Source organism: Lissotriton vulgaris, chromosome 7 (genome assembly GCF_964263255.1).
Source record: "Lissotriton vulgaris chromosome 7, aLisVul1.2, whole genome shotgun sequence".
Lineage (NCBI taxonomy): Eukaryota > Metazoa > Chordata > Amphibia > Caudata > Salamandridae > Lissotriton > Lissotriton vulgaris.
Genome location: NC_141695.1, coordinates 1170009604 through 1170036281, shown reverse-complemented (window position 1 = coordinate 1170036281; position 26678 = coordinate 1170009604). Strand labels below are relative to the sequence as shown.

General features: G+C 51.0%; 1 protein-coding gene across 6 annotated transcripts in view; it reads right to left on the bottom strand.

Annotated features, from left to right (window-relative positions):
- ARHGAP26 (Rho GTPase activating protein 26) overlaps positions 1–26678 on the bottom strand; it is a 2045367-nt gene that overhangs the window by 1042527 nt on the left and 976162 nt on the right. For all 6 annotated transcript variants that reach the window (XM_086931644.1, XM_086931645.1, XM_086931643.1 and 3 more), the window contains exon 14: positions 19983–20057. In XM_086931644.1, the coding sequence (XP_086787770.1) occupies positions 19983–20057 (75 nt within the window). The remainder of the gene's footprint in view (positions 1–19982; positions 20058–26678) is intronic.

Below are 26678 nucleotides of genomic sequence, written 5' to 3'. Positions count from 1 at the left end.
CGTCTGAATGCGGGGCAACGATAGTGCCGGGTCCCCCACCGACAGCAGCACATCATCCGCGAACAGCGAAATCTTGTGCTGTTCACCCGTAAAGGGGAATCCTATGATTTGCTCCTTCTCCCGAATCGCAAGGGCCAACGGCTCAATACTTAAAGCGAAGAGGAGTGGGGAGAGAGGACACCCCTGAAGCGTTCCACGCAAATGACGGAAGCATCCGGATCTGTGTCCGTTAACCATCACCCTAGATGTGGGATTGCTGTAGTTAGCCTTTATCATTTGTATGAAGTGGGGAGAGAACCCGAAGGCTTCCAGAGTGCGATATAAGAATACCCAGTCGACTCGGTCAAAGGCTTTTTCCGCGTCAAGCCCCACTAACACCGCTGGTATACGGAATCTGTTGGCCTTCTCAATCAGATGGATCACTCGCCTCAGGTTGTTGTGAGTTTGCCGCCCTTTTATGAATCCGGACTGGTCCGGATGAATGAGGGCTGGCATCAAATCCTGGAGCCTACTCGCGATGATAGAAGAGTACAATTTAGCATCCAGATTGAAGAGAGCTATTGGGCGATATGACGAGCATTTGGTAAGGACTTTCCCCGGCTTGGGGAGAACGGTAATCATGGCTTCGGCCATGGTCTCAGAGGTCCGTCCGTCAGATGCCATCCCATTAAAGAGGGAGTCCAGGCAGTCGCACAACTCTGACGCAAATGTTTTGTAAAACAGGGCAGTATAGCCATCCGGGCCCGGAGCTTTGTGGAGTTTCAGAGCCTTGATAGCGTCTAGCACCTCCTCTCTAGTGATAGGGGCAGACAGCAATTCAGTCCATTCTCTGGAGCCCGCGGTATAGGGAGGCCGTCCAGGAACGCGGACTGGGCATCCGGATCAAGGGTGTCGCCTTTATAAAGATCGGCATAAAAGCGGCCGAAAATAGTCGCCTTGTCTGCATCTCGGTGCTGCACGGAACCCGTGGGATCCTGTATACCCCCAATGTAGTCCTTCTCCCTTTTATCCCGGAGTTGCCGGGCTAAGTGCCGCCCACTTTGTTCCCCTGTGAATAGGAGACACGTCTGAGGCCCAAAAGAGTGAATTCAGCCCGATTGTTGTAGTGGGCTCTCAATTTCCCCCTCACCGCTGTCAGAGGCCGGAGGGTCACTCTAGATGGATTCGATTTGTGCGCCTGTTCCAATATGGGGAGTTCCGCCTCCAGGTCTTCCCTCTCCTTCCTCCTTAGTTTGTTGAGATTCGCATTGAGGCCCAAGCATGTGCCCCGTAGCGAGGCCTTGCAGGCGTCCCAAGTGTTATACACCGAGGTATCTGACGGTGGGTTAAGAGCCAGGAATTCTCCTATAGCCTTCCGCAGCTCCTTACAGGAAACATCATCCCGCACCAACGCTGCCGGGAAGTACCACTTCCGCCAACCGCCCGACCCCCCCCCCCCCCCCCCCCCCCCCCCACCGACCAATGCAATCCAAGAACCAACAGGCTATGATCCGATACAGAGAGTGGAAAAACGCTGGAGACTCGAATTTCCCCATTAAGAGCCTGACTTACAAAGATATGGTCTATACGAGAGTAAGAGCGATGGACGTGGGAAAAGAAGGTGTAATCCTTGGTCTGAGGGTGCAAAAAACGCCAGCCATCCACCAACCCGAGTGCACCCACCTGTTGCTGCGTTTCATCTGAAAAGACCCCAGATTCCGCCCTCTGAGCGCCTGAACTATCCATGTCCTTGTCCCACACCATGTTAAAGTCCCCCAAGAGGAACAAGTGCCCTTCCACAAAATCCCCCATCTTGTCCAGCAAGTCCTGTAGAAAGCTATTCTGTCTAGCATTGGGAGCATATACTACCACAAAAGTACATAGTCGACCATATAACGACCCCTTCACCATCAACCAACGGCCCTCCTTATCGCCACTCACCCCCAGAGGTTGAAAGTGAAGGGACGCCCTAAACAGGAGAGCCACCCCCCTATGCTTGGTGGACGCCGATGCCCTATAAATGAGGGGGAAGTGTCTGTGCCGGAGTCTAAGTTCATCTTTCTTAGCTAAATGAGTCTCCTGGAGGCCCACTACATCAAGATGATGATCTGACAGATACTTCCATAGCTTCTGGCGCTTCTGCGGGGAGTTGAGACCCTTCACATTCCAAGTACCCACATTAACAGGCATAATGAAATAGGAAACCCCCGTGCTGTGTGCCCAATAGAGTGATCAGAGCCCGCCCCCTGACCTTCCCCAACATCCACTCCATCCTCCCCGGGCCAGCCCCACCCCAAAGCACCTCCAGACAACTCCCAAGCCCTCTCTCCCACCACATGCCCCACGCTTCAAGGCCCCCAAAAGGCCAGACGCTCAATACGAGGCACAGGATCTCCAGCAGAGCACAGCACATTGACATCACCTGGATAAAAATACCATCATCAATGACCCGCCCAATAACCTTCCAGAGGGAACAGCACACATCCCAAACATCCATCGGTCGCCACCACCCTTTAACCCCCCCCCCTCACCTGGTCCCCAGTGCCCCCCCTGCGCAATCCACCCCCCCCCGATGCCCCCCCCCCTGCAAACAGAAGAACAGGAAAAACTTGAAAAAAGAACACAGTGCACTGAACCTGAACATTGCACTCAGCAGTTCCAGTAGACCATAGTCCGTAAGGCCCCCCCTGGACTGGGGATGGGGTTGGGGCACCAACGTAGTGTCCCCTAGGGCCACGATGCGAGGTGTCTTCTCCAAAAGTACAATCAAACCCACAGGACCCCTAAACTCGTGCCCCTCCGGCACCAAACCATCAGCGGCTTAAGGCTCAGGCCGCTCCAGAGCTTTGTTGGGAATCTGCCAGCGTGGCCGATGCCACCGATGCCACCGCTTCCCCCATCTCCTGCAGACTAGCAGCGCGGTCCGGCCGCCCCCGGTCCGGGGACGGGCCCACTCTATGCCATGAGGAGGACCGGCGAAACCTCCGCGATGGTGAAGTGTTCGCCTCCTGTGCTGGCGTGGCGTCATCCAGACCCAAAAGATCCTTCGCCACTTGAAGAGAACGAATCGGTGCCAGTCTATTTTGCCACCTAAATATGATGCGGAAGGGATGACCCCACAAGTAGGAGATGTTGCGTTCCCGTAGGAAGGAGGTCACAGGTCTGAACTCACGTCTCTTCTGGAGGGTCGACGCCGCCAGGTCCTGGTAGAGTTGCGGACGGTGCTCTCTGAACTGTAAAGATGGGATGGCTCTGGCCTTCCGTAGGATGCGTTCCTTCAACTGGAAGTCGTGTACACAAACAAGAATGTCCGGAGGAGGTCCCCCTCCTCGCCTGGGCAGGCCGACTCTATGCACTCTATCCATCCTAATGTCCTGCACCTCCTCCTCGTCCAAGATCTGTAGGAAGAGCGCCTGGACATATCCACGGAGGTCCCCTGCTTCACCGTCCCATGGCACAGCACAGATGCGGATGTTGTTCCGTCGGGAACGGTTCTCCAAATCTTCCGAGTGGGCCTGGAGGTCTAGATTTTGTTCCGTGAGCCGGATGATGTCTTGCTGCAACTGGTGGACATCGTTCGCCACGCTCAGGTCATGATCCTCCAGCGTTGCGACCCTCTCTCCAATGCCATCTACATCCCTCCGCACTTCCCGTAGATCCGACGCCAACTGGGCACGAAGCTCGGAGATGTCTTCTTTAATAGAGGCGAAGAGCTCAGTCATAAAGGCCTTAGTGGCGGGGGGCATCATCATCCGACTGCCTGGACGACCCGCTGGCACCGGGAGAAGCCGGCTGCTGAGAGGATTTCGATGCGCCATCTTTCCCAGGCCTCCCCTTGTGCAGCGTGTTAGACATCTCGGGACACCCGCTACGGCGGGGAGGCAGGGCAGCCCCACTCGATCCACCGCGATGTATGCCACCGCCAGACCTCCCGCTATTCCCGGAGGGGGGGGCTGAGTGCAGTGGGCCCACCAGGCCAGTTCAAGTAGAGCCAGAAATGCGGTAGAGCCGCGTAAGCACCCAATCAGGTCGGAGCAAACACTGCTCTAGCTGGGTCCGGCCGCTCGATATGGTGGCCACCAAATGTCCAGGCTGCACCGCAGTTGTGGCCTCCCGGCAGGAGGGCGCTCCCGCTCCACACCGTGCAGCTCCCCCGGCAGAAGGCAGTCCGTGATGGTAGCACTCCAAAATCTTAGCCCGTTGCAACACTCCTCTGATGCAGCCCCACCGCCACCTCCAAGCAGGGAGCCCGAGCCCGGGTCCCGCAGTCACCACAGGGCGGGGATTCCTAGGCCTCGGGGCGCCGAAACCACAGCACCTTCCAATGCCCCTAGCGGTGTCTCTCACCCTTCCCGCTTCGGTCAAAGGGCCCCAGCAGGACGGCAGATCGGCCGGGTGGCCCACTCCAGGCGGTAGGCAGAGGCGGCGTGGGAGCAGTGCCGCGGCCGCCGCGTTCGCAGGCCCAGCCGGCCCGATCACCAGAGCTCTTCTTCCCGCAGACGTGAGGTCCAAGGTAGCCGCCTCCGTGTGCTAGATCAAGCAGCGACAGGTCGGGAGCCGTGGGGCTCGAGGTCGGCGCGATCCCCTGCCAACTTCCCGCCAGTGCCGTCTCGGAGCAGATCAGGGACGTGCAGGGGGAAGGATAGCGATGTTGCTGGGGCTCCTATAGGTTGCTGGGCCTCCTCCGCGGTCGCCACCGTCCGGCCACGGCACACAGCCACCCCCTGCTCAGAGCAGCTCCCCAGAGCCGCGGGAGGCAGGCGCGAGTCCAAAGGTCCGGAGTACCCTTCACCGCAGTTCCCCTCTACGTCCGCTTCCTCAGCGCGGTGTGCTCGGAGCCCGAGCCCGCCAAGCTTCCAGGCCCTAGGATCACGAGACTCGAGCTGCCAGGGGTCCGGAGCCCCCGAGCGCCCCCCCCCAGGCCTCATCCGGACCAACGCGGTCTTCCGGCGTCCACTAGTCCACGCCAGGGTAAGCCTCAGTATTAGATGCAGTTGGGGAGATCGCGGCCGAGCCGCACCGCCAGATTGCTGATGCGGGACCGGGGGGGAGGGGAAGTAGCGAGGCCGCCGCACCCACCAGGTTCCGCCGACCCCCCTCGTCAGCACCCCTCGCCTGTTGCCGGTTGCTGCCTCCAGTGGGGCGAAGAGGTGTTGCTCTGCTCGGCGAAGGCCGGTCGCCTTATCTTCGTCCCGTCTCCGGCAGACCCAGCTCCGCTCAGCCACGGACCGGAAGTCCGGCGCCCCCCTCCACGTCAGTCCGGGGATTGCCAGGCCGCAGACCGCCGCGGCGGCTAACTTCACCCTCGGGTCTCCCCGGTCACACCCGAGACTCCGGGCCGGACCCCTCAACTCCAGGGGACACAGCAGGTCCCAATCGAGCGAAAAGTAGGCCGCCTCTGCCGCTGTAACAAAGCTTAGCCGGGCTAAGAGCGTCTCACTCCGTCGCCATCTTGGCCACGCCCCCGTGTGCCATATTTTAAGGATTGACTTAATAAAAGAATTACTTTTGGAATTACTGTTTACGTGTCTAACTTGGCTACGAGTGCACCTTCCACCTTCTTCCGAAAAATTGTGACTGTTATTCGCACCTTTGGACGACGGTGCATAAAGTGTGCTGCACACTGTGTTACTGATTGTACATGTGGTTGGGTTGAGCTGGACCTTGGTCTGTCGTTTGTCTATCTTATACTGTAGATGAAGGAGCAGCATATATTTCCAGAATTTGTCTGCGACCTTCGATGCAGTGGATCATGAAGAGCCTGGAAACTCAAATTAACATTTGGGGCGAGGTTGTGAGATGATATCTATCTGTCCCCATCACCTGTAAAAAGCTGGTCAGATTAGGTGGTTCCCCTCAAAATTAATTCCCATGATGTGTTCCCCTCGGCTTAGTACTGGTTTGTCTGCTCTTCAACCTATACATGGCAATGCTCGCATGTGTAGTTGTCCATCATGTGTGGATGATGCTCAAATTTACCTTGGATTCACAACATGAAAACTCTGAAGAACTGCTTGTCTAGGCTTCTGAAATGGAGGTCTGCAGTGGCGGCTCCTCCGCTAAGGCAGAGGAGCTTCACCCCATTGAACAAAAGGAAAAATAACAAGATAACTATAGGTATTGTCATTTTAGTTTTCCTATTTCTTCAGTGGCTGGCAAGGTGGGGCGGGCCAGAGAAGGGGGAGGAGTGGTTTACACTCCCTAAGTGCGCAGGCCTGCTTGGCCGGCCAGCCAGATATGCTCAGTTTAAACCTCTCTAACCCAGATGTCCTAGACAGCTGGGTTAGACACAGCATAGGACTTCAGTTGCCTTGTGAGCGGCGTGAGAAGCAGCTCCCTCCAATCCTGGTGCTGTTCTCATGCAGAATGAAAGTAGCGTCAGGATTGTTTAACGCAGTTTCCTGGAGCCTGTCTGCCTAGAGACCCAAGCGGGGAGGAGGAGGCAGCGCATACAAGGGAAGAGGGATTATTTTTTTCACTTTATTTTTTGCCCCCCCGCCTACCACCCTCCTTACATGCCTGGCGTCACTGTTCCACTGATGTAGAGTCTTCAGCAGCACTTTCTTCCTATCCTCCTTGTAACAGGACTTTGCAGTGGAAATGGCTTGTTAGTAATCATCCCTCAGTGTTTTCAGCTAGTTACAAAATAACAGTGATTTGAAGGTTAGCCACATCTTCCCTATGTTATGAATTAGTCTTTAAGAGATTTGCTGGCCTACGGTTGTCTTAGTTTAGAGTGTGCGGTTTCTAGCTGCGATGGTGCTGGCGAGGTCCATGACGAACTAATTACTTACCTTCGGTAACGATATATCTGTAAGAAACAGTAGTTAGTATTAGATTCCTTACCTTAGAATATCCCCAGGCGTCAGACTGGATCCGCAAATTTTTGCATAGCAGTACCCTTGCGCGTCCGTAGGCGTTGTGCGCGGCTCCGTGTCAGTCGTCGGCACCGTGATGATGTCGTCAGAGTACTTAGACGCCGCCTCCGCGCGCTGACGTCAGTTCTTAGGCACAGCTTTTCCGCGCCAGAAACGCAGAGCCATGTTATAAAACCAACACTGGTGCCATTGAAACTAGGGCCCTGAAAGGGGATGACCTTAACCCTAGATATCGGTTCACAGAACAGAGAGGATGGGTGTGGCGGTAAGGAATCTAATACTAACTACTGTTTCTTACAGATATATGGTTACCGAAGGGAAGTAACTTGTTCATCTGAAAGAAACAGGTTAGTATTAGATTCCTTACCTTAGAATAGATAGCCCAGCAATACCAACCCCGGTGGTGGGTCTGCGAACCAATAATCACACCAGAAAGTCCTGGAGGACGAACGGCCAAAGAAGCCATCCCTCCGGACTTGGCTGTCTAGGCAGTAGTGTCTCGCAAACGTGTGCGAGGCCCTCGTAGCTGCCTGACAGATGCCCTGCAGAGGGACTCCCCGGCCCAGGGCAGTGGTAGCCGCCGTGGCCCGAGTGGAATGAGCCCTCAGCCCAACAGGAGGTGTCTTCTTCGCCAAGGAGTAACAAACCTTGATAGACAAGATGACCCACCGAGAGATGGTCCACTTGTGCACCGCCCGTCCCTTCTTAGCACCCACGTAACCAACAAAGAGTTGGTCATCCACCTGGAACTGGAGTGTGCGATCCAAATAGAATGAGTGCGCGTGTTTTGGGTCCAGATGGTGGAGCCGCTCTTCCTCCTTTGAGGGATGCGGAGGCAGAAAGAAGGTGGGCAAGGTGATAGACTTCCCGATGTGGAAGGCCGTGACAACCTTGGGCAGGCAAGAGGGTCTAGTCCGCAACACAACCTTCTCCGGATGGACAGAAAGGAAAGGAGGTTTGGAAGAAAGAGCCTGGAGCCCACTCACTCTCCTGGCAGAGGTGAAGGCAACCAGGAAAGCAGTCTTCAGAGTAAGGAGGCGGAGAGGACAGTTGTGAAGGGGCTCGAAGGGAGCGCACATCAGATAGGAAAGAACAAGGTTCAAGTCCCACTGAGGCATCACAAACGGAACAGGGGGAAACATGTGTGATGCCTTTCAGAAAACGAGTTACAATAGGGGACTTGAACAAAGATGATTGATCAGGCAGCCTTAGAAAGGCTGAAAGGGCAGAAAGGTAGCCCTTGATAGTGCCCAGAGCAGAGCCCTGCTGGGCAAGAGAAAGAAGGAAGAGAAGAACCTCAGAAGGAGGGACAGAGAGAGGACCCACAGCCTTTGCTGTGCACCATGCCACAAATCTGTTCCACCTGCAGGCGTATACCGACTTTGAGGAGGGACGCCTGGCTGCCAGAATTACATTACAGACTTCAGGAGGCAAGTCAAATGGTCTCAACTGTCGCCGCTCAATCTCCAAGCATGGAGGTGGAGACTGGACAGGTTCAGGTGGAGGACCGTCCCCTGCTGCTGCGACAGAAGTTCCTCCTGAAGAGGCAGACGAACCGGGGGATCGACTGACATACTGAGTAGCTCGGGATACCAGTACCTTCGTGCCCAGTCCGGAGCCACAAGGATGACTTGGGCCCGGTCACGCTTGATCTTATTCAGCACTCTGGGCAGAAGTGGTATAGGCGGAAAGGCGTACAACAGACCGCAACTCCACTTGCGACGAAAAGCGTCTCCGAGCGAGTGCCGCCTTGGAAATTCCAACGCGCAAAACTGATGACATTGCGCGTTCTCTTCTGTGGCGAATAAATCTAACCAAGGCTCTCACCACTGCTGAAAGAGGCCTTGCTCCACGTCTGAATTCAGACGCCATTCGTGATCCATCATGCACCGACGGCTGAGTTTGTACGCCCTGGCGTTCAGAGAACCTGCCAGGTGTTGAACCGCCAGGGTCGCGCCCTGATGTTCCAGCCATTGCCAGAGGCGCAGAGCCTCCTGGCAGAGGGGCCAAGACCCCACCTCTCCCTGTTTGCTGCAGTACCACATGGCGGTGGTGTTGTCCGTGAACACCTGCACTACACTCCCCCGGACAGAGGGGAGGAATGCCTTCAGTGCTAGACGAATCACCCGCAGAGGTTGATTTGGAGCTGGGACTCCGCCGGAGACCAGAGGCCTCTGATCTACACCTCTCCCATGTGGCCTCCCCAGCCCTGGAGGGACACGTCCGTCACAAACACGTGCCCCGGTTGGGGAATGGAGAGGGATCTGCCGCTGACCCAATCGCGGTCAGTGAGCCATCACTGCAGTTGTCTCGCAATGCGCTCCGAGATCAGGACATGGTCGGACAGGTTGCCCTGATGCTGGGCCCACTGAAACTTCAAGTCCCACTGCAGAGCCCACATCCGCCACCGGGCGTGATGCACCAGAAGGATGCAGGAGGCCATCAGCCCAAGAAGCCGCAGCGTCAACCTGACCGAGACTCGGGATAAAGGCTGAAAGATTGGAATCAGAGCCTGAATATCCCGAACTCTGTGTTCCGGAGGATAAACCCGAAACTGCGCCGAGTCGAGAACCGCTCCGATGAAGAGGAGCTTCTGGGAGGGACACAAGTGGGACTTCGGTACATTGATGGAAAACCCCAGCTGGTGCAGGAGGTCTGCCGTTGTCTGGAGGTGGCTGACGACTGTCTGGGGCCAGCCCGCCTTCAACAACCAGTCGTTGAGGTGGGGAAGACTGAAACCCCTAACCTGCGCAGATGAGCTGCGACCACCGCCATCACCTTCGTGAACACCCGTGGGGCGCTGGTAAGGCCGAAGGGGAGCACAGTAAACAAAGTGCTCGTGGCTTACCGTGAACCGCAGGTAGCGCCGGTGGGCCGGCAGGATGGGGATGTGATAATAAGCGTCCTGAAAATCCAACGCTACCATCCAGTCTCCTGGGTCCAGGGCAGCTAAGACCTGAGCCAGTGTCAGCATTTTGAACAATTTCTTCCGGAGGAAGCCGTTGACGTTCCGTAGATCCAAGATAGGGCGTAGGCCCCCTTTGCCCTTCTTGGGTACCAGAAAGTAGTGGTAGTAGCAACCACACACTACTTCTGGCCCAGGAATGCGCTCGATGGCCTTGGCCAAGAGGGCCGTAACCTCCTCCTGCAGAAGTCGCAAATGATCCCCCAATACGCGGTGGTATTGCGGTGGCATGGCTGGAGGGGTCGCCTCGAAGGGGAGGGAGTAGCCCCTTCGGACGATTTGCAGCACTTACCTGTCCGACGTGACAGTGCGCCAGTGGAAGAGGTGATGGCGATCCCTGCCCCCCACTGGCGTCACATGGGCCTGAAAGCACGGACTAGGAGGGTTTTGAAGTGGATGCTGCAGGGGAAGGTGTGGACTGGCCTCGCCGTTGTCCCCGACAGCCTCCACGGCGGTTTCCACGGCCGCCACCACGTTGGATGTTAGTCTGCGGTGCGTGGCTGGCAGCACGTGTGGGGGCGCCCCTTCCTTGGCCACGAAAGGAGCGAAAGGTACCAGTTTGCTGGCGCGGTGCGAAGAGGCCCAAGGACTTGGCCGTAGCCCTGGAGTCCTTAAAGCGATCAAGCGCATGGTCTGCCTTGTCGCCAAAAAGGTGACGGCCATCAAACGGCATGTCCATGAGTGTATTCTGGACATCGGCCGAAAAGTTGGCGGACCTCAACCAGGCGTGGCAACGAATCGCCACTGTCGTTGCCATCGCCCTGCCCAGTGAGTCGGTGGTATCCAGCCCATACCGGATGGAATAACGTGCCGCATCTCGACCCTCCGCAAGGGTTTGGGCGAGTTTAGCCTTGACCTTCGCCGGGCATTCTGGCAGCACGTTCGTAACCGCGTCCCACAGAGAGTGGGTGTTGCGGCCCAAGAGGCACGCAGTGTTAGAAGACCGCAGTCCAAAACTCAGGGAGGAGAATACCTTTTTGCCGTATTGCCCGTACCTCTTGGATTCCCGATCGGGCGGGGCAGTCAGGAATGCGGTCTGGGAGTTGGAGGCCTGGATGACCAGGCTCTCGGGGGTGGGATGGGTGGACAGGAAACAAGGGTCGCCCGAGGCCGGGCGGTGGCATCTGGCCACGTTCCTATCTACAGGCGGACCTGTAGCGGGCCTAGACCAAGGGCCCAAAAGAACGTCAAGCAAGGCCTCATTAAACAGCAGCAGAGGCTCAGCCAAGCTTGACTGCGGTTTAAGGACCTCAGTGAGGAGGTTAGTCCTCACGGCCGCGACGGGGAGCTCAAGGCCCAAGGCCCTGGCCACCCGCGTCAACACCACACTGAGACAAAACCAGTGTCTGGCGAAGTGTCCAGACCACTGGCATCCCCAAGTTCACCTGTCCAGTCCTGCTGGGACTGACACTCATGTGTCAGTGGGTCCTCAAACCCCTCCCAATACTCCTCATCACCCATTTCCTGATAATCAGGGTTGTCATAGGATGGGGCCGGTTTGTTGAAGTAGAACTCTCCAAGCGGCGTCGAAAGCTTAAGCCGCTTGCGGGACCGCTTCCGCCTAGCTTTCGATATCAGGGCTCGGCAGTCGAGGCAGGCCTGGTCGACGCCGAGACAGTGAAGACACCGGCGGTGAGGGTCGGTGACCGACATCAGTCGCTCGCAGTCCTCACAGGGTTTAAATCCTGGCATCCCTACCCGCACCGTTCGGAGTCGAAGACTCGAAAATGATCAAAAGGGATCGTAAAAAGTTTAGTCAAAAATTGACTAAGGTACCACTTTTTCCGGATCTGCGCTGCTGGCGCGGAAAAAAGAAGAACTGACGTAAGCGCGCGGAGGTGGCGTCTAAGTACTCCGACGACATCATCACGGCGCCGACGACGGATGCGGAGCCGCGGATGACGCCTACCGACGCGCAAGGGTACTGCTACGCAAAAATTTCCGGATCCAGTCTGACGCCTGGGGATATTCTAAGGTAAGGAATCTAATACTAACCTGTTTCTTTCAGATACGATTATATGCCATTAGATGTTTAACATCTGCAGACAAAAAAGCGCTGGTGGAATTCGGTCTTCAATAAAGGGTGGTGGAAATATTTCAAGGGGGGTATCCAGGTTTTCTTGGGCGGTTTCAGTGAGAGGAATAATGACGCACGAAAAAGGGGGTGGTGTAAGGGCCAGACCAGTTACAGTCAATGGGGGCCTGTATTTCATGGTCAAAGTCTGCAATGATGAGTTTGAGAATTCTGGATTCTGACTTTACTGCTGGTGCATAAGGAGGAGAGTTGGTGGAGGTTCAGCAAGTGGAAAAGGATAATGAGGGCTACATATGGCTTGGAATTAATGTTGCCCCAATCAATATCAAAAATACTCTAGGTAGGGGCGGTTGAAGTTCGCATGTGGTTGAGTGTGAGGCATTCTGCAAATTGTTCTTAAAACTGGCTTTGAGTTTGGGTGGACGGTAGAGGACATGAGATGCCCTGTAGCCAAAGGATAAAAGGAGATGGCTACTTTGAGGAATTTGAATGTGCTGAAGGAAGTGGTCAGTTGTATTTCTGAGTTTAGAAACTCTTTGCAAATGATGATGTTGTAATCTCCTTGTCTGAGCTATCCCTCCAGTTTGACAGAAGTAGGCTCATGAGGGGCCAGAGTCCATAATTCATTAGTAGTTGGTACTGAGCCTGAGTCTGGTGTTATAATAAAGGTTATACGTGTGAATGAGGTTGGCGATGTCAGCTTTGTACACATCTGTGCATCTGTTCCAGTGTAACATGCAGGTGAGCCAATGGTTCAAAAGTATCTTTCCATTGAGGGTAGTTGTATGAAGAGACAGACGCAGACCGTATAGGTATACGGAGGGGAGCCGCGTGCGCTAAAAAAGACGCCGCGTGAAGACATCCCACGCTGTCTTTCCTGTAGGGGCACAGCTATGTCCCTGTTGAAGTCTCTTCATACATCCCTACCAAGTGTGTAGTGTGGTGTTTATCTTGTACTTTCACTGTATATATTTTTTCACACTTAGAGCCTCTCGTGAGGGTACGCCTTAGCGCGCGCACACCACCGGAGGACTTTTGTTTAGGTCCTGAAGAAAGCTGAGCGAAACGCTATCATCAGCTGAAACATGTCGACCAAATTCATGCCTTTGAACTAGGATTCTGGTTCCTTAATTAAGAACCTGGGGAGTCCACTCACGTTGTTTTTAACCAATGCAGGTTGCCCATTATTAAAAATTTGTTAAAGGCACAACCCTTGCATTTTTTAATTATTGTTGACACATTTGCACAATCACAACTAGTCACCTCATAATTTGGGCACTGTTACACTCACCACATCCTGCTCCGCTGTAACCAGGCGTCGTAGCACGCTGGGGAGACATTAGGTCACCCCAGCGGGGACCCGATGATGAAGCATGTCACCAACTAGTGGTGAGTGAGGGTCCTTCTAAGAAGTAGGGTCTCTTCCCCCCATGACCGTGTGACCGTCAGACCCACAGACTCTTCCCTTAATTGGGAATAGTCTTCCGGGCATAATCTGGGACTCTGAGACTACCCCGCTGTGTGCGTCACACGCGTGTGAGCATTGATCACGCGTGCGGCGCACGGCGGAGTCTGTTTTTCCAACAAACTTCACAACTATCACATGTAATATATATTTTTTGTACCACAGTCACTCCTCTGTTGTTTATTATACATTAAATTGGGGCACAGGAGTGTCTACGCCCTACCTCTCTTGTTGATATGATCTCTGTGTATAGTCATAATCTAGTGAATAGAATGGCAAGCCCATCCCCGTACCAAAGCGGCGGTGGAGAATAAATACATAACGCCACTACTGTGCGAACAAATTCCGCAGCGAAGCCTGCCCAACCTGAGCGTCTGCCCTGGCGTCAGTGTCCAGGCAGTAATGCTTAGCAAAGGTATGAACCGACTTCCAAGTGGCTGCCTTGCAGATTTCAGCAATCGGCACGTTACGGAGCAGAGCCGTCGTGGCAGCTTTGCCCCTGGTGGAATGAGCCTTAGGCTTACCTCCTAAGGTCTTATTAGCCTTTTGGTAACATAAATGTATGCAGGACACAATCCACCTAGAGATGGACTGCTTAGAGGTCGCAAGACCCGTCCTGACCAATCCGTAATTGATGAACAACTGGTCAGACCTACGAATATCTTTGGTTTTATCCAGATAAAATTTCAACACCCTCCTAACATCCAGGGAATGGAGAGACCACTCCGCTGGGGATGAAGGGTTCTGAAAAAACGTAGGCAAAGTTATGGTCTGGTTGACATGAAAATCAGAAATAACCTTGGGAAGAAATTTAGGGTGAGTACGCATAACAACCTTAGCAGCATGAAACACAGTATAAGGTTCAGTACAACACAAAGCCTGAATTTCACTCACCCTGCGGGGCCGATGTAATGGCCACGAGGAACGCTGCCTTCCAGGACAGGTGCTGCAACGAAGCCTTATGAATAGGTTCAAAAGGCTCCTTCATCAATCTGGACAGCACCACATTCAATTCCCATGAAGGCGAAGGAAGCCTGACAGGAGGGAATACTTTCTTCAATCCTTCCAGAAAATCTTTGATCACAGGGATCTGGAAAAAGGAAGTCTGTGAAGGGCATTTCCTGTAGGCAGTCAATGCAGCAAGATGAACCATAATGGAATGAACATTAAGGCCAGCCTGCGCCAAATGTAAAAGGTAAGGAAGGATGACATCTTCCTTACAGGTCGTAGGATCATGGTTCTTAGACTGGCACCAGATACAAAACCTCTTCCACTTGTAAGCATATGAAGTCCGAGTGGAAGGTCTCTTAGACTCCTTCAGTATGTCCATGCAATCATCGGGCAGATTCAGATGGCCATATTGCACTATCTCAGGAGCCATGCTGCCAAACTCAAAGACGAGAGGTTGGGGTGTAACATCCGTCCCCCGAACTTCGTGAGAAGGTCCGGCCTGCACGGCAACCGAATGTGAGGAAGGAGAGACCGGTGAAGTAGGTCCGTGAACCACCACTGCCTGGGCCACTCCGGGGCAATGAGTATCATCCGAGCAATGGACTGGGCCAGCTTGATGAGCACCGCCGGAATCAGGGGAATGGGAGTAAAGGCGTACAGAAAGCTGTTCGTCCAGTCTATCCATAACGCATTCCCCAGCGTCCCTTGCTGGAAGTACCTGGAGGCGAAGTCTCTGCACTTGCTGTTTTCGGCGGTGGCGAACGAATCTACGTCTGGAGTTCCCCACCGTGCGAAGACTTCTCCTAGTACTTCGTCGTTTATGACCCATTCGTGGTTTTCCTGAACCAGCCTGCTCAGTGCGTCTGCCTGAACATTCTGCACACCTGGCAGATGGGTAGCCGTTATCGTCAATCCTCTGGCTAGGAGCCAGTGCCAGATCGCCTGCGCCTCCTGTGACAGAGTGCGTGATCTCGAGCCCCCCTGCTTGTTGAGGTAGTACATCGTGGTAGTATTGTCCGTCTGTACAAGCAGAGAGTTGGTCTGGAAGGACGGAAGGAAGGCCTTCAGTGCCAAGTGAACAGCTCTGAGTTCCAGGAAATTGATGTGATACGTGGCCTCCATCGGCGACCACGTTCCTTGAATCTGTAGAGTCCCGGAGTGCGCTCCCCATCCGAGGAGAGAAGCATCCGTCACGACAGTCTGTGTGGGAATGTCCTTGTGAAAGGGAACCCCTCTGAGGAGATTCTCCGCCGAACACCACCACTTCAGAGACTGAAGAGCATGCAGCGACAGTCGAATCTTGTCGTCCCAAAATCCTTTCCTCTGATCCCACTGGTCCTCCAAGCACTCCTGCAGCGGTCTCATGTGCAGCCGTGCGTGTGGCGTCAGGAAGATACAAGAGGCCATCGATCCCAGTAGAGAAGACACCGTCCTCACTGTTGTAGATGGAGTTGTCATAAGAGCCTGAGCCTTCCGAAGGAGAGATAATCGTCCCTCTTCCGAAGGAGACACGCTTGCTGACAGCGTATTGATGGAGGCTCCCAAGTACTGTATGCATTGGACCGGAGTTGGGACAGACTTGGCCATGTTGATGTGCAGCCCCAGCTTGTTCAAGAGAACGCACGTCTTCTGGAAGTGTGCTCGCGCTTCCGAGAAGGAGGATGCCTTGATCAACCAATCGTCCAGGTACGGGTAGACGAACACCTTATTCTTCCTCAGGTGTGCTGCTACCACCGCCATGCACTTCGAGAACGTCCTCGGCGCAGACTTCAGTCCGAATGGAAGTACTGTGTATTGATAGTGATTGGTGCAGACTTGGAACCGCAGGAACTTCCTGTGTTTGCGTGCAATTGGCGCATGGAAGTAAGCATCCTGTAGGTCTATAGCACATAGCCAGTCTGGGCCTGAACTCGTTCTTGTCCTTCTTGCGGACCAGAAAGAACCGGGAGTACAGACCTCTTCCTCTCTGAGACAGAGGGACGTCTTCTATCGCCCTTTTCTCAACAGGATATCCGCTTCCGCCTGAAGCTCGCGCAGCTGAAACTGCGAGCTGACCGGTGGAATTACTGGAGGAGGGTTGGTGAACCGAAGACTGTATCCATTGCAAACAATATTCAGCACCCACTTGTCCTGAGTATTTTTTCTCCACTCTGCCAGAAAAAATTGAATGCTTCCCCCTACCGGAGTGGGTAACAGATCCGGGGGAAGTAGGTTCCTAGGGCCTAGACCCAGCCTGGCCCTTGGGCGCTGGAGCCGACTGCTGGCCTCCTCTGCCCTTCTGGCGCTTCTGGAACGGCTTACGGAACTGTTGTTGATGTTGCGACTGTCCCGAAGCCTGGCCACGTCCTCGGCCTTCCCCAACGAACCGCCGTTGGAAAGGGCGGTACGTCTTCTTGGTCTCTTTAGGCTTCACCAGGCCCACAGCCGTGAGCGTCTCGGCCTCCGCCTTCATGCGGGCCATCTCATCGTCCGCATGCTTCCCGAAGAGGGTCTCGCCGGAGAATGGTAGGTTGGCCACCCTCTGCTGTGCGTCCGGTTTCAGGGACGTAAGCCGGAGCCATGCGTGGCGTCGTTGGTTGACTCCATGGCAAAACCCATGAGCAGCCAACAGGGAAGAGTCCGCTGCGGCGCTGATAATCTGGTTCGCCACCAGCATCCCTTCATTCAGCACTTCCTGGAAGTCCTCGCGCTTCTCGCGAGGCAAGTGCTCTGCAAATCGCTCGAGGGAGTCCCAGAGGGCGCTGTCGTATCGGCCCAACAGCGCCGTGGCACTCGCAGCTTTCATGGAGGTAGCGGAAGTTCCACAGACTTTCCTCCCCGCCGAATCCATCCATCTGGACTCCTTATCCGGGGGAACCGTGGATGACGGGGTGGTGGCATGTTGTTTGCGGGCCGCCGTCACAATTACAGAGTCCGGAGGGGGTTCAGTTCTCAGAAAGGCCGGATCCGAATCGGGAGCCCGGTACTTTTTCAGCAACCTCGATGGAGCCGCCTTTGTCACCGCAGGGGTGAGAAAAAGGGCCATAGCCGGTTCCTCCAGGCCCGGCACCAGAGGCAGGAGAGGACGAGACAGGTGTTTTTGATGCAATGTCTCAAAAATGACTGAAGTTTTAGGAGTAGGCACCGTCAAGGATATGCCCAACTTCGCAGCGCCCCGTAAAAGGACATCATGGAACGCCACCAGGTCATCAATCGGGGACACCCTCGTGTCCGGTGACTCCGACAAGGTAGGAGAATAGTCCCTGGTACCAGAGGACCTTGTGTGGGAGCGAGATTCGCGCCTCCTATGGCGGCGTCTCGACCTCGTGGACGATCTGTGTCGCGATCTCTCCCTTCTCCCAGAGCGAGAGCGAGACCTGCCAGCCCGTGGCCGCTCCACTGGTTTCCGTGGCGGGGTCTTCCTTGGCTCCTCTCGGGGTTTTGGTTTTGGGGTCCCCTTAGGAGGTACAGGCAAAGACGGCAGCGAAGTGGACCTCGGCGGAGGAACCTTCGGCTGCGGGGCGGGCCCATGCGGAGGGACAGGAGGTGGTGGTGAGTCGCCTGAAGGAAGTGGAGGTTTGGGTGGAGGATCCTCTTTAGGAACAGGAGGAGGAGTTGGCGACCGAGGCCGAGATGGCGTGTACACCTCTGAGTAAACCGAGCCCGGTGACCCCTTAGGCGAAGGGGGCTGAGATACAGCCCCTTCAGCAGGTAATCGCTTCCTCTTGCGTCCTCCACTGGAAGCAGCGTGACTTCTGGGACTAGAATCCCTCTTGCGCCGTTTTGGAGAGGCTGAATGACTCCCAGACGCCGACCTCTTTCTGCTCGACGCAGAGCTTCGCTTTTCTGGCGTCGAACGACGCTTCCGTGACTCCGGCGTCGAACGCCGCCTCCGCGACGTCGACCATCTCTTTCTCGACGTCGAACGCCGACCCCTCGACGTCGACCTCTTCCTCCGTGCCGTCGTACGCCGCCTCCGCGACGTCGAGCATTCCGTCTTCGACAATGAGCGTCGCCGTCTCCGTCTTGATGCTCTCGATGTCGAGGAGCCCCTCGACGTCGACCGGTGCCTCGACGGCGATCGACGGTTTCGCCTCGATGGCGAGCGTCGATGCTTGTCACTTCGCCGTCGATAGGAAGACCTTGACGTCGACGAAGACGATGCCGTCGACGGTGGCTTCGACGGCAACTTCTCCATGATCTTCGACGTCGAGCCGTCACGCCGTCTCGACCCGGAGCCCCGGGGAGAAGGGGAGCACACCGCCGTCATCCCTCTCGACGTCGTCGTCGATGCAATCGACGTCGACGGAGACCGGGACCGTTTGCTGGACTTCCTGCCTCTGGGGAGCCCCCCAGAGGCCTCGGCAGAGGGAACCTTCCCAGCCTGCCCAGACCCACCTGCAGCCTGCAGACGCCTCTCCTCAAGGCCAGAAAGCCTGATCTTCATCCTGTCCCTCAGAGTCCAAGCAGTAAACTGCTGGCAGATGACAGTCCTCAGGGACATGATCTTCAGGGAGGCAGATGATGCAGACATCATGGGAATCACTCTTGGCCTTCTTCCTCCCACATGCTGGACACTTATCAAAAAGGCCAGGCATTTTAGAGCCCTAAAACGCCTGAAACAGCACACAAAAGAGAAAGAGAACACCAAGAAAGTAAACTGAAACACTTTTAGAACACAAAAGAAAAAAGAACTGAAAGTAGAGGGACCTGCTATGCATTCTGGGATACTGGGAGAAGTTCTGTAAAGTTCTCTTAAAGGCACAGTATCCTATTTAAGCCACATAATGGCAGCCTATGGGGCTTGTCTGTCCCTACCTTCTGTCCCTACCTTCCTCTCTATCATTCCAGAGTCTTTTACTGGGGGAGGCAAGTTTCTCTATGGTAGAAACTGGGCAGGCTGTATTATGTGTGGTGTGTTTTTGGTGGAATTTCTAGTTGAAGTACTGGACAGTGTAGCCTGTGGATATAGGCTGCATTATTTGTCTTTAAATTCTCTCTTAAGTGTCTTTGCAGTTTCTGCATTATTTTGACAATTTAAGAGATTATTTTTGATTGCCGGGGTCCACGCACATGGGCGGGACTATTCACTAGATTATGACTATAACAGAGATACCCCTACTACAGAAGTGGTTTGCCAGAGTTTAGAATTAAAACCCCAAATTTAGAAACGTTTCAACATGCTTATTAAAATAAAAATTTCGATTTTCTCTATTTCTTTATATGTTTGTTTAAGAGTTAAATAAAATATTCAATCATTTGTGTATTTGTTTGGTGTACCTTGTTGCATTGTTTTGTACTTCAAACGATAGAAAATGCATAGGCCGGGGACCTCGGCTGCCGGTAATGACTCAATTGCGGTTTGCAGATTCCAGTAATGATTCCGCGAGTGTCCACAGAAGTCAAAAGAACTGTTGTTCTACAGCATATATCTGCAGGTGCGCTGTACAGGCACAGCCTCACAGGTAGCTTGTTACTCAGGCGGCACAGAATTATAACGTAGATAAACAATGGCACCTTGCGGGACTCTGTTGACATCATTGGGAAATCCTGGTCGGCAGTGGGGCACCAGATCTGGTATTTCAGCTTCCAATATTCTGCAGCAGCGCCTCGAGGCCCATTTCTATAGTTTAGTGCGCTTAAGAAATGAATGTCAATTTTCCACCAGTGCCGGCGGGGAAGCAGTTATTTTAAGAATAAAACCTTTTCAAGTCTGTTTGATTTACTTACCCATCAAAATGCTCAACAATTTCTGAACTCTCGAGCTTACTCCAACTATTCTGTAAAGGCCTTGCTCATTGATCCCTGTGGAAAAGAAAGACTTCATTTAATGAGTTATATTAAAAAAAAAAACTTAACATTTCTTTCCTTTTCATGTGTTTCTTTAATAGCTACAGTAATTAAAAAATCCCCAAGCACACAGCTCTGCTTCTGAAAGGCATGACATTTTTTTGATGTTTACTGCAGAATGCATGTGTTCTGCAAAATACTGGTATGCCCCTTACATCACTCACTGACGCCTCCTCTTAGTACTGACAAGCAGCAGGCACGGCGGAGGGGGTTAAGCTGTGGGGCTCTGCGCCCTTTACGGCTTACTCCAAGGAAGTAACTTAGCATTTGCTATTAAAAGCCTTTACAATAAAAAACAAGCATTTGCAATGCATAAGGTCTCGCATTAGGAAAGTTTGAGCTATTGGTATTGTAAATGACACATTTTTTATTTATGTGTTGGTTTTGAAAATAGCAAAAATAATAGCTTTGTCATTTACAGTGCCAATAGTTATAACTTGTGACACCTATAGCATTTGTAATGCAATATGTGTTGTATTCACGTGACTTAGATGTATTTTAATAATTAATAGTTAAATAAAAGTTATTGTAATTTATAATGGCAATAGCTTAAACTTTTCTAAATAACTTTTGTGAAGAATATGTTCAGTGTATTTTATTGTGACGAAAATCCAAGAACAGAAGTGAAATACTAACCTCTTTTTGTGACATTTGTAATAAAGCTTGAAACATTGAGAGAACATATTTGACCCAGTTGTTGTTGAATGGTTGCACAGATTGATGCTGTGGTGGCGCTGAGTGATGTTGTGGTGGCGACTAGTGATGCTGTGGCATTCAATGATCCTGTGGTAGCGCATAGTGATGTTGCTGTGCCCCTTAGTGATGCTGTGGTGATTAGATAGAGTGAGGGCGATAGATAGATAGACAGATAGATAGAGTGATGGCGATCAGTATCTAGATAAATAGATAGATAGAATGATAGAGTGAGGGCGATAGATAGAGTGAGGGCAAAAGATAGATAGATTGATAGATAGAGTGAGGGCGATAGGTAGAGTGAGGGCAAAAGGTAGATAGATTGATAGATAGAGTGAGGGCGATAGAGTGAGGGCAAAAGGTAGATAGATTGATAGATAGAGTGAGGGCGATAGATAGAGTGAGGGCAAAAGATAGATAGATTGATAGATGGATAGAGTGAGGGCGATAGATAGAGTGAGGGCAAAAGGTAGATAGATTGATAGATAGAGTGAGGGCGATAGATAGAGTGAGGGCAAAAGATAGATAGATTGATAGATAGAGAGGGCGATAGATAGAGTGAGGGCAAAAGATAGATAGATTGATAGATAGAGTGAGGGCGATAGATAGAGTGAGGGCAAAAGGTAGATAGATTGATAGATAGAGAGGGCGATAGATAGAGTGAGGGCAAAAGATAGATAGATTGATAGATAGAGAGGGCGATAGATAGAGTGAGGGCAAAAGATAGATAGATTGATAGATAGAGTGAGGGCGATAGAGTGAGGGCAAAAGATAGATAGATTGATAGATAGAGTGAGGGCGATAGAGTGAGGGCAAAAGATAGATAGATTGATAGATAGAGTGAGGGCGATAGATAGAGTGAGGGCAAAAGATAGATAGATTGATAGATAGAGTGAGGGCGATAGAGTGAGGGCAAAAGATAGATAGATTGATAGAGAGATTGATAGATAGAGTGAGGGAGATAGATAGGGCGATGGATAGAGTGAGGGCGATGGATAGAGTGAGGGCGATGGATAGAGTGAGGGCGATGGATAGAGTGAGGGCGATGGATAGAGTGAGGGCGATGGATAGAGTGAGGGCGATGGATAGAGTGAGGGCGATGGATAGAGTGAGGGCAAAAGATAGATTAAAAGATAGAGTGAGGTAGATAGATAGATTGAAAGATAGAGTGAGGGCGATAGATAGATTGATAGATAGAGTGAGGGCGATAGATAGATTGATAGATAGAGTGAGGGCGATAGATAGATTGATAGATAGAGTGAGGGCGATAGATAGATTGATAGATAGAGTGAGGGCGATAGATAGATTGATAGATAGAGTGAGGGCGATGGATAGAGTGAGGGCGATGGATAGAGTGAGGGCGATGGATAGAGTGAGGGCGATGGATAGAGTGAGGGCGATGGATAGAGTGAGGGCGATGGATAGAGTGAGGGCGATGGATAGAGTGAGGGCGATGGATAGAGTGAGGGCGATGGATAGAGTGAGGGCGATGGATAGAGTGAGGGCGATGGATAGAGTGAGGGCGATGGATAGAGTGAGGGCGATGGATAGAGTGAGGGCGATGGATAGAGTGAGGGCGATGGATAGAGTGAGGGCGATGGATAGAGTGAGGGCGATGGATAGAGTGAGGGCGAAGGATAGAGTGAGGGCGAAGGATAGAGTGAGGGCGATAGATAGATAGTGAGGGCGATGGATAGAGTGAGGGCGATGGATAGAGTGAGGGCGATGGATAGAGTGAGGGCGATGGATAGAGTGAGGGCAATGGATAGAGTGAGGGCAATGGATAGAGTGAGGGCAATGGATAGAGTGAGGGCAATGGATAGAGTGAGGGCGATAGAGTGAGGGCGATAGAGTGAGGGCGATAGAGTGAGGGCGATAGAGTGAGGGCGATAGAGTGAGGGCGATAGAGTGAGGGCGATAGAGTGAGGGCGATAGAGTGAGGGCGATAGAGTGAGGGCGATAGATAGAGTGAGGCCGATAGATAGATAGATAGATAGATAGATAGACAGATAGATAGTGAGGGCGATTAGATGGAGTGAGGGCGATAAATAGACAGATAGAGTGAGGGCGATAGATAGATAGTGAGGGCGATAGATAGAGTGAGGGCGATAGATAGAGTGAGGCCGATAGATAGATAGATAGATAGATCGATAGATCGATAGATAGATAGATAGATAGACAGAGTGAGGGCGATAGATAGATAGAGTGAGGGCGATAGATAGACAGAGTGAGGGTGATAGATCGATAGACAGATAGGAGTGAGGGCGATAGATAGATGGATGGATGGATGGATGGATGGATGGATGGATGGATAAATAGATAGTTGTGTGTGCGGTTGTGTGTGTGGTTGTGGTTGTGTGTGCGTGGTTGTGTGTGCGTGGTTGTGTGTGTGTGGTTGTGTGTGTTATGCTTTGTTTTGCTATACTATATTTTGTTATGCTATGCTATGTTTTGTTGTGTTTGGTATGCTATGCTATGTTTTGCTAGGCTATGATATGTTTTGTTAAGCTATGGTATGTTTTGTTGTGTTTTGCTATGTTTTGTTATGCTATGTTTTGTTAAGCTATGCTATGTTTTGTTGTGTTTTGCTATGTTTTGTTATGCTATGTGTTGTTGTGTTTTGTTATGCTATGCTATGTTTTGTTATGTTATTCTATGCTTTGTTTTGCTATTCTATGCTTTGTTTTGTTATGCAATGCAATGCTTTGTTGTGTTTTGCTAGGATTTGTTATGCTATGCTATGTTTTGTTGTGTTTTGCTATGTTATGTGTTGTTGTGTTTTGTTTTGCTATGCTATGTTTTGTTGTGCTATGCAATGTTTTGTTATGCTTTGTTTTATTATGCTATGCTATGTTTTGCTATCCTATGCTTTGTTTTGTTATGCTATGTTTTGTTGTGTTTTGCTATGCTATGCTTTATGCTATGCTATGTTTTGTTGTGTTTTGCTATGCTATGCTTTGTTTTGCTATGCTATGTTTTGTTATGCTATGTTTTGTTATGCTATGCTTTGTTATGCTATGCTTTGTTATGCTATGCAATGTTTTGCTATGCTATGCTTTGTTATGTTATGCTATGCTATATGTTGTGTTTTATTATGCTATGCTTTGTTTTGCTATGCTATGTTTTGTTATGCTATGCTATGCTATGTTTTGTTGTGTTTGATATGCTATGTTTTGCTATGCTATTATATGTTTTGTTTTGCTGTGCTATGTTTTGTTGTGTTTTGTTAAGCTATGCTATGTTTTGTTGCGTTTTGCTGTTTTATTATGCTATGTGTTGTGTTGTGTTTTGTTATGCTATGTTTTGTCATGTTATGCAATGTTTTGTTATGCTATGCTATGTTTGTTTTGCTATCCTATGCTTTGTTTTGTTATGCTATGCTCCGTTTAGTTTTGCTATCCTATGCTTTGTTTTGTTATGCTATGCTATGTTGTGTTTTGTTATGCTATGCTATGCTTTGTCGCGTTTTGATATGCTATGCTTTGTTATGCTATTTTGTGTTATGCTATGCTATGTTTTGTTTTATTATGCCTTGCTTTGTTTTGCTATGCTATGTGTTTTGCTATGCTTTGTTATGCTATGCTTTGTTATGCTATGCTTTTTTATGCTATGCTTTTTTATGCTATGCTTTTTTATGCTATGCTTTGTTATGCTATGTTTTGTTATGCTTTGCCAAGCGTTGTTTTGTTAGGCTATGCTATGTTGTGTTTTGCTATGCTTTGCTATTTTGTATTTTGTTATGCTATGCTATGTTTTGTTATGCTATGCTATGATAGGTTTTGCTATGCTTTGCAATGCTATGTTTTGTTATGTATGCTATGTTTTGTTGTGTGTTGTTATGCTATGCTATGTTTTGTTGTTATGTTATGCTATGCTTTGTTTTGTTATGCTATGCTTTGTTATGTTATGCTATGTTTTGTTCTGCTATGTGTTGTGTTTTGTTATGCTATGTTTTGTTATGTTATGCTATGTTTTGTTATGCTATGCTATGTTTTGTTTTGCTATCCTATGTTTGTTTTGTTATGTTATGCTATACTATGTTTAGTTTTGCTATCCTATGCTTTGTTATGCTATGCTATGTTGTGTTGTGTTTTGCTATGATTTGTTATGCTATGCTATGTTTTGTTGTGTTTTATTATGCTGTGCTTTGTTTTGCTATGCTATGCTTTGTTATACTATGTTTTGTTATGCTAAGCTTTGTTTTGTTATGCTATGCTATGTTGTGTTTGGTTATGCTATGCTATGTTTTCTTGTGTTTTCTTATGCTATGCTATGTTTTGCTATGCTTTGCAATGCTGTGTTTTGTTATGTATGCTATGTTTTGTTGTGTTTAGTTATATTATGCTATATTTTGTTGTGTTTTGCTATGTTTTGTTATGTTATGCTGGTTTGTTCTGCTGTTTTGTTGTGTTATGTTAAGCTATGCTATGTTTTGTTTTACTATGCTATGTTTTGTTTTGCTATTCTTTGTTATGTTATGGTTTGTTTTGTTATGCTATGCTATGTTTTGCTGTGATTTGCTATGTTATGTTATGCTATGTTTTATTATGCTATGTTTTGTTGTGTTATGTTATGCTATGCTATGTTTTACTATGATATGTTTTGTTTTTGCTATGCTTTGTTATGTTATGCTTTGTTTTGTTATGCTATGCTATGTTTTGTTGTGTTATGCTATGCTATGCTTTGTTGTGTTTTGCTATGCTATGCTTTGTTTTGTTATGCTAGGTTTTGTTTTGCTATCCTATGCTTTGTTTTGTTATGCTGTGCTGTGTTTCGTTATGCTATGCTATGTTTCGTTATGCTATGCGGGTGAGGGTGTGTGAGGGTGAGTGAGGGAGGGGGTGAGGGTTTTTGAGGGTGATGGTGTGTGAGGGTGAGGGGGTGTGAGGGGGTGTGAGGGTGAGGGAGTGAGTGAGGGTGTGAGGGTGAGAGAGGGTGTGAGGGTGAGGGGCGTGAGGGGGGTGAGGGGGGTGAGGGTGAGTGAGGGTGAGTGAGGGTGTGATGGTGAGTGAGGGGGTGTGAGGGGTGTGAGGGTGAGTGAGGGTGTGAGGGGTGTGAGGGTGAGTGAGGGTGTGTGAGGGGTGTGAGGGTGAGAGTGTGTGAGGGTGAGGGGGTGTGAGGGTGAGGCGGTGTGAGGGTGAGGCGGTGTGAGGGTGAGAGGATGTGTGAGGGTGAGAGGATGTGTGAGGGTGAGAGGGTGTGTGAGAGTGAGGGGGTGTGAGGGTGAGGAGGTGTGTGAGGGGGTGAGGGCGAGTGAGGGGGGTGAGGGCGAGTGAGGGGGATGAGGACGTGAGGGTGAGTGTCTCCAATGAATGTCGCTGCTTCGCCTTCTTTGAAAATGTTCAGTGCTGCAAATAGAGCATGCCGCCCTAATTATCACAGCATGAGGCCCCAAAGTGATAATTATCACAGCATGCAGAGAGGCACCACACACTGCTGGAGCACTCAACTGCACATTAATTATAGTGGAGTGCTCCAGCAGCCTGGGGCGCCTGTTGACATGCTGTGATAAGTGGGGTCTCATGCTGTTTTTTTTTTTATTCCTCATATACCAATTTGGGTGCTCTAGACGGAGATCCTCTCCCCTCCCCCTGGCATCACGATGTTACGCCCACAGAATTTGACGCCAGAGAGAGACGGAAAAAGATACTCCCCTCTAGTGTTTACTGTTTGCTTTATCCACCTCAGCCTCTGTGACTTGGCGACCCTCGGATTGGTTGAGGACTAAGCACCAACAGTACCCAGGTGAAATCATCGGAATACTCTCATCTGTTCCGCCATGCCACAAGGAGCTCCCAGATCTTAGACTCTGAGGAATTATCACATGCTATATCAGACTCACTAATATAAATAATATACCTTAAGCAATCAGAGAAAGTGGGA